Source organism: Oncorhynchus masou, chromosome 24 (assembly GCF_036934945.1).
Source record: "Oncorhynchus masou masou isolate Uvic2021 chromosome 24, UVic_Omas_1.1, whole genome shotgun sequence".
Taxonomy (NCBI): domain Eukaryota; kingdom Metazoa; phylum Chordata; class Actinopteri; order Salmoniformes; family Salmonidae; genus Oncorhynchus; species Oncorhynchus masou.
Window position 1 is genome coordinate 110,436,434 of NC_088235.1, and position 7,465 is coordinate 110,443,898.

The 7,465-nt window shown below is 44.1% G+C and overlaps 1 protein-coding gene across 2 annotated transcripts; it reads right to left on the bottom strand.

Moving 5' to 3' along the window:
- Window positions 1–965: 965 nt before the first annotated feature.
- On the bottom strand, window positions 966–5,780 carry LOC135513271 (torsin-1A-interacting protein 2-like). Of its 2 annotated transcripts, none has more exons than XM_064936136.1 (8): window positions 5,593–5,780; window positions 5,068–5,163; window positions 4,787–4,966; window positions 4,140–4,301; window positions 3,894–4,037; window positions 3,696–3,818; window positions 3,552–3,602; window positions 966–3,422 (listed from the first exon to the last, which is right to left on the bottom strand). In XM_064936136.1, the coding sequence occupies exons 1-8, from the start codon at window positions 5,660–5,662 to the stop codon at window positions 2,623–2,625; spliced, it is 1,626 nt and encodes a 541-aa protein (XP_064792208.1). In that variant the 5' UTR covers window positions 5,663–5,780; the 3' UTR covers window positions 966–2,622. The 2 variants fall into 2 exon arrangements, with proteins under 2 accessions (XP_064792208.1, XP_064792207.1); XM_064936135.1 differs by having other exon boundaries at window positions 5,068–5,166.
- Between the last annotated feature and the right edge of the window lie 1,685 nt (window positions 5,781–7,465).

Below are 7,465 nucleotides of genomic sequence, written 5' to 3' on the forward strand. Positions count from 1 at the left end.
ATAGGAGTCAACTGGTGGATGAGAATAGGGCTGCCATAACCCTACCTATAGGATAACTACTAGAGAGTCAACTGGTGGATGAGAATAGGGCTGCCATAACCCTACCCACAGGATAACTACTAGAGAGTCAACTGGTGGATGAGAATAGGGCTGCCATAACCCTACCCACAGGATAACTACTAGAGAGTCAACTGGTGGATGAGAATAGGGCTGCCATAACCCTACCTATAGGATAACTACTAGAGAGTCAACTGGTGGATGAGAATAGGGCTGCCATAACCCTACCTATAGGATAACTACTAGAGAGTCAACTGGTGGATGAGAATAGGGCTGCCATAACCCTACCTACAGGATAACTACTAGAGAGTCAACTGGTGGATGAGAATAGGGCTGCCATAACCCTACCCACAGGATAACTACTAGAGAGTCAACCCTGGATAACTACTAGGATGATGAGAATAGGGCTGCCATAACCCTACCTATAGGATAACTACTAGAGAGTCAACTGGTGGATGAGAATAGGGCTGCCATAACCCTACCTATAGGATAACTACTAGAGAGTCAACTGGTGGATGAGAATAGGGCTGCTATAACACTACCCACAGGATCACTACTAGAGAGTCAACTGGTGGATGAGAATATCGGTTTTATTCAAGGACAGACAGTTTATTTCCTACCGATGTCACTGTTCAAGTGTTCACATATTTGACATTCAGCTCTTCCTTTTGACACTCAACCGTCAATGAGCGATTCTACCAATAAGCGATCATCACCAGCCCATTAGTGAGGGGAACTGGCCACAGATAATATACAAGCAAGAGACTTCCTGCAAAAAGACCATTAGTAAAGCTCTTGGAAGTGCTTCCCTGTGGATTACACGTGAATAATCGTATCATGACACTATAACTTTGTTCCTCAAGCTAAGAAAAACAACACATCCCCTCAGATTAATAAAGTCAATAAGCAACTATTAAAAAAATATTTTATTATTATAGGAAAACCAAAAACAAATAAAAGAGAACATACTTATTCAGGTGAAAGCAATACAAAATATCTTAGTTACAACAACAGAGCATACACTCGAAAATATTTCTCAGTGGAAAGAAAATAGTTGTTTCTGGGACAGGTTGTTCAATTACTTGGTTCAATATTCATCTTCATCACGGAGTAATTTGGTACAACGTATCAAATATAATCTAAATCTCACCAATTAAAATATTCTATAAAAAGGCACAATGTCGGACTGGCAAGACCAGTTATGTAATATACATTTTTTGATTGACTGTTTCAATCAGTTCAGATTATACTGCTAAATTATGCCAACACTTATTCTGGAATAATCTAGAATGGTTTACTTCATTAAGACACACAAGCATTTTGAAAAACAAAACAAAACATCATAGCAGTAAGAATCTGATAAATTACAGCGATCCCTCTCCTCACAGAATTATTGGAATTTCCGTGTGAAAAATATCATATTCAACATCTCTTCTCTGTAACCCCCCCCCCCCCTTGTCCAACTTGTCCTATAAAAATAGAACTACCACTTAAATTATTTCCAATATAGTCATCTAATAATATTTTTCATTACGCAAATACTACACTATAACACACACACACACACACACACACACACACACACACACACACACACACACACACACACACACACACACACACAGACAGAGAGCGAGAGATATATAGAGAGACAATCCTAACGCAGCATCCCAAATTACGATTATTTCCATCTTCATGTCTGCCAATCCTCGAGGTGAGCTGGTTGGTTGAAAATGTAAAATCAGAGAATTAGTGCAAGACATTTCAGCCAAATATGCAGTGAATGGAGGTATTGAAATTATATTTTAAAAATATGCATACATGAACGTCGAACAGCAGAAAAGGAACTCAGTTTGTCATTTTACCAATGCATGGAGCAGTGGTGAAATCCTGGAATTTAGACTCAGATTCAATTTCATGCAGCAACAAACACTTTAAATTGAATAGCAAAAGGAATTTCTTTTTTTCAAGGTAACGATTTCATTTTCAGTAGAAAAGACAAAACAAGAAAAAAACGTGAAATAGACATCATTTATAAAATCAATGCTGTACATCTTCCCTATAAAGCAAACTTTGGGTCTGAAATAAAAACCACCCACAACAAACTGTTGTCCTCAACCCAGACCGTCACTCTGTAATTACTTCCTGATTCCTCAACCCAGACCGTCACTCTGTAATTACTTCCTGATTCCTCAACCCAGACCGTCACTCTGCAATTACAGCAGCTGGCAGTTGTGAAATGATCAGAAATATGACAGAGGACCAGAAAGAGAGGACATCTCAGTTTAAACTAAACAGTGCAGTTGGGCTGAATATTAAATGGTGGTTTGGATCTGTCAGCATAGAAATCTCTATTAAGAGCATATGACCTCTGGAAGATATCATCTCTAGGTCCTAGAGTTCACCTGTGAAGTCTAAAAAACCCACAGAGCACCTCAGTGTGTCTTCATACCATCACCCCTCAGCTTCAGAGCCACAGCTTCTCCAGAGCTCCATAAAGACGGAGAGGAGCCCAGCCCAGCGAGCCTGCTCCTACCTAGCCAGACGTCTCCTGTAGCTGCCAGTTCAGTCCATGCATCCTCCCTGCTCTATCCTCTCCTCTGCTGCCACAGGCAGGACCAGGTGTGAGATACGGCTCCATAGTCCACTCAGCTTGTCCAGGTCCATCCGATTATAGGAACCAGGCTTGTCTGAGCTGTTACTTTCCACAAAGGTGTCTGTAATATAATCCTGGACCCTCTCCTCCACCTCATTCAGACTGAGCTCCTTCCCTAACTCCTCCTCAGGGAGCAGCACAGTGAAGAGCAGGAACACCTCTTTGTAGGCTGCATTCTCGTGGTCACAGTAGCGGTAGAATATGATCGTGGAACCCGGGGGCAGTTCCTCAAAGCGATGGATGACGGCTACAGGCCGGTTTCCCTCGAAGGCTTCCCCCAGCTGGGTGTCGATGTCCAGCTTGACCTGATCGCTGTCCTGGCCAGCCTTGCTGGCCCCGTCGATGTGGATGGAGGAGGCGTTGAGGGCAGAGGAGAAGGCGGAGGCCAGATGCAGGGCAAGGCAGTGCAGCGTCTTCTCCCCCCTGCGGCCTGCTGTCAGCATCAGGCTGACTGGTTCCGTGGGCCGGGCCGTCTGGAGGTGCCTCTCCAGGTGGATCCTGCTCCTCCTCCACAGCTCAGAGCGCTGCCCGGGGAACAGGGCCTCCAGAGCAGATAACTGAGAAACAAACTTCCCCTCTCTCACAGGCCAGGCTGGATGATCTCCACCCCCTGAAGGTCTGAAGGGTAGTGAGAGGTGCTGGTAGGCCAGGAGACCCAGAACACCAGAGACAAGCAGCACCAGGGCCTGACACAGTTTCCACATGTACCCTGCAGGGATGAGAAGATGACCATGTTTAATTGCAGAAACAAATGCAAATATAAATAATATTAAAATGCCTCCTACTTTAGGACAATTCAAGGAGAGATTTAAAAAGTTATTTTATTTTTTTAACTTACCCCCAAAAGCTTTCCCAGTAGTTGCCTTGATAACAGCTGATTTCTTAATATCTTAAAATAGAAAAATATTCATATTGAAATAATACTGAAATAATCGCAAACACTACTTCCTCAATAAAACTGCACCAGTATACATAACGGTACCTTGTTTTCTGAGTTTGGTAGTTTGTTTTCGAGTAGGAATATTGTTCACCCGACAGCTCGATGTGTAGGACTCTTCAGAGGTGGGGTAACCTCTCATGCTATAATGGTTAGCGCTGGGCAATCCTACACAGAGGACCATGTTAAAATACATAACACTTTAGATTAAGTAGGAAAACTACATCAGCTCTGTCATCTTACCAGTTTTTTTGTCTTTCCTCTCCATATTCTCCTTGTACTCTGCCATGCTGCTAGTCTTGTAAATCAAAACCTCTGGTCGGTTCTCTAGGGGTCTGAGTTGGGTTGCAGGCTTGGTACCAGACGCAGCTCTTCTTGACATTTCCACTGAAAACAAAACACACGAAAAGCCCTTTAGAGAAAAATCTCAGTTTGATATTCTCTGATCTTTAGAGATCGTTAAGATTACAGGTTAAAATTAGGTCCTACTTCTCTTGGTTTTAAACAGATCTGTTTTCAGCTCCCCGGGTGTATGAATGGAACTGCGACTCAGTAGGTACGACCTGGGATCTACGATCTCTTGGGAGCCAACACCGACCGTCTTCGGTACATTCACATTCATGTGCCCCATCAAAGTTGTATCAAAGGGACCTGTTACAGGATGGGTAAGCCACAGGACAACCATCAAGCCTAGAATGCACCATTAAAGCTGCAATATGTAACTTTTTGGGCATACCAACCAAAATCACATAGAAATGTGAGTTATAGATCTGTCTTCCCCAATGAAAGCATTTCTATGCTTCCCATTATTACGTTTTTTTGTGTGTGTGTGTGTCTTTTACTTTGGGGTTTGTACACCAGCTTCAAACAGCTGAATATACAATATTTGTGGTTATTGAAATTATATTTCATAGCAGTTTAGATTATACAATGATTCTCTACACTATAACTGCTTTTTTTGTCACAAACTGAAATTAGGTAAACTAGTTTTTTCAACCAGGAAATGGCGGAGCGATTTTTGCATACTGCACCTTTAAGTGGGCTAAGGAAAAATAGCATCAAAAATCTGTTATGTTTCCTATTTGTGAATTTGGTTCGGGTTGGGGTGAACGGTAATGTGGTCCTCCTAAACTCACGTTTATGCTGTGTGACATTGTGATGGGAGGAGTCTTCCTCTGCACTCATCTCCTGTTCCTCGTTCTGCTCCGAGTCCAGATCTTCATCCCCAGAGGTCTCCTGGACATCCATTTTATCCTCATCACAACTGCCATCCCCTGCCACTTCAATCTCTGACTTATTCTTCTTGCCAGGGGACTCTGAGTTGGGAAAGGAAAGCAGTAGATAAAGAAGTACTACAATCTCAATCATCTGTTTAACCTCCGCAAGCCTTTATGACTAGCAGCCTATTGACTTTTACCATCGTCCTCCATGGAGCCATTGACAGGTGTGGATGGGAGCTTGATCTCTTCCCTCTTCCTCTTCAGCGGACCTCTGGGTGCCAACTCTAAAGTAACTGCTGGCAAGGACGAGAAAAGGAGTTTAGTGAGTGACAATAACGTCAGCTAAAAGTTGCATCCAAGCTGGATATATCGGACTGCTGACTTTCAAATGATTGACTGGTTAACCATTAACTTAGCTAGTTAACTCATAACTAATTGGAAAGGCTAAGTTTGTAATGAATGAGTAACGTTAGCTCCGGTTAGGCTATTTAATGAGGACCATGTTAATTATTTTAATGACTGCTAATAAAGAGATAGCTAAGTTAACTAGCTAACTAACATGTCAAAACATCGTGTTAACTAGCAAATGTTTGTTTTCATGCATTTTTACGATATAGCCATTTTTTACTTTGTGGGTGTGTTATCTAGTTTGCGGAAACGGAAGACTGGCTAGCTAGCTCGGTTATGGAGATAGGATTAGGGTAGCAGCCTGGCTGACAAACCTTTCATCGATTGCCTTGTCGACCTCCTTGCTGGTTGAGCAGAGTTGTTTCGTAAAATCTCAGGATCCATGGTTCCACTCTAAATGATACCTTATAGCGCAAATTAAATATTCACCCTATAGCGCAACTTCTCAAACGCATTTCCTAGGATGGGTCGTTTTTTTTACAAAACAGGAAATAAGTTGTACGTTCAACAGATTTCGTTGGAAACACATAGCTGGCGAATCTATGTTCCGGATATAAGCGGTCATTCTGCCACTCCACATCTGTCACATTTCTTATTGCTCCTCTGCAACAAGGGGCAAATTCAAAGCTGGTATTTATCTGAGGAATACGATACAGTGGGTATGTTCACAACACTATAGAAATGCAAATAATGCTGGTAAATTACCACTACAGGGTTTATATGAATAACGTTAGCTTGCTAGCCCAAGGATGTACTTTTACATAACACTTCAAATTCTAATAGGGGGGGGTTTAAGTTTATGTGACAAAATAAGCACTCAGAGTGTAGTAGAGAATCATTGTACTATGTCAGGGGTTCCCACAGTTTTTCACTCAGGCCCCACTTCCAGAACTCTCTAAGGTATACAATGACTAAACATCACAAGAGGAACTGGTGATGCACTACCCGATTTCTGAATTGCTCCTTGTGCATTCTACTATTACAACTTTCAAGACAACATTTAAAATCGGACTGAGTTCCTTTTTTGTATTTACATTTACATTTAAGTCATTTAGCAGACGCTCTTATCCAGAGCGACTTACAAATTGGTGAATTCACCTTCTGACATCCAGTGGAACAGCCACTTTACAATAGTGCATCTAAATCATTAAGGGGGGGGGTGAGAAGGATTACTTATCCTATCCTAGGTATTCCTTGAAGAGGTGGGGTTTCAGGCGTCTCCGGAAGGTGGTGATTGACTCCGCTGTCCTGGCGTCGTGAGGGAGTTTGTTCCACCATTGGGGGCCAGAGCAGCGAACAGTTTTGACTGGGCTGAGCGGGAACTGTACTTCCTCAGTGGTAGGGAGGCGAGCAGGCCAGAGGTGGATGAACGCAGTGCCCTTGCTTGGGTGTAGGGCCTGATCAGAGCCTGGAGGTACTGCGGTGCCGTTCCCCTCACAGCTCCGTAGGCAAGCACCATGGTCTTGTAGCGGATGCGAGCTTCAACTGGAAGCCAGTGGAGAGAGCGGAGGAGCGGGGTGACGTGAGAGAACTTGGGAAGGTTGAACACCAGACGGGCTGCGGCGTTCTGGATGAGTTATAGGGGTTTAATGGCACAGGCAGGGAGCCCAGCCAACAGCGAGTTGCAGTAATCCAGACGGGAGATGACAAGTGCCTGGATTAGGACCTGCGCCGCTTCCTGTGTGAGGCAGGGTCGTACTCTGCGGATGTTGTAGAGCATGAACCTACAGGAACGGGCCACCGCCATGATGTTGGTTGAGAACGACAGGGTGTTGTCCAGGATCACGCCAAGGTTCTTAGCGCTCTGGGAGGAGGACACAATGGAGTTGTCAACCGTGATGGCGAGATCATGGAACGGGCAGTCCTTCCCCGGGAGGAAGAGCAGCTCCGTCTTGCCGAGGTTCAGCTTGAGGTGGTGATCCGTCATCCACACTGATATGTCTGCCAGACATGCAGAGATGCGATTCGCCACCTGGTCATCAGAAGGGGGAAAGGAGAAGATTAATTGTGTGTCGTCTGCATAGCAATGATAGGAGAGACCATGTGAGGTTATGACAGAGCCAAGTGACTTGGTGTATAGCGAGAATAGGAGAGGGCCTAGAACAGAGCCCTGGGGGACACCAGTGGTGAGAGCGCGTGGCGAGGAGACAGATTCTCGCCACGCCACCTGGTAGGAGCGACCTGTCA

Bases quoted from the DNA above. Each gene is read 5' to 3' on its own strand.
- LOC135513271 (XM_064936135.1), bottom strand. From the start codon at position 5,662: ATGGATCCTGAGATTTTACGAAACAACTCTGCTCAACCAGCAAGGAGG. The intron at 4,302-4,786 runs GTGAGTTTAGGA...ATCCTGTAACAG, and splicing joins CAATGTCACACAGCATAAAC to GTCCCTTTGATACAACTTTG. The intron at 3,423-3,551 runs GTAAGTTAAAAA...TCATCCCTGCAG, and splicing joins TACTGGGAAAGCTTTTGGGG to GGTACATGTGGAAACTGTGT.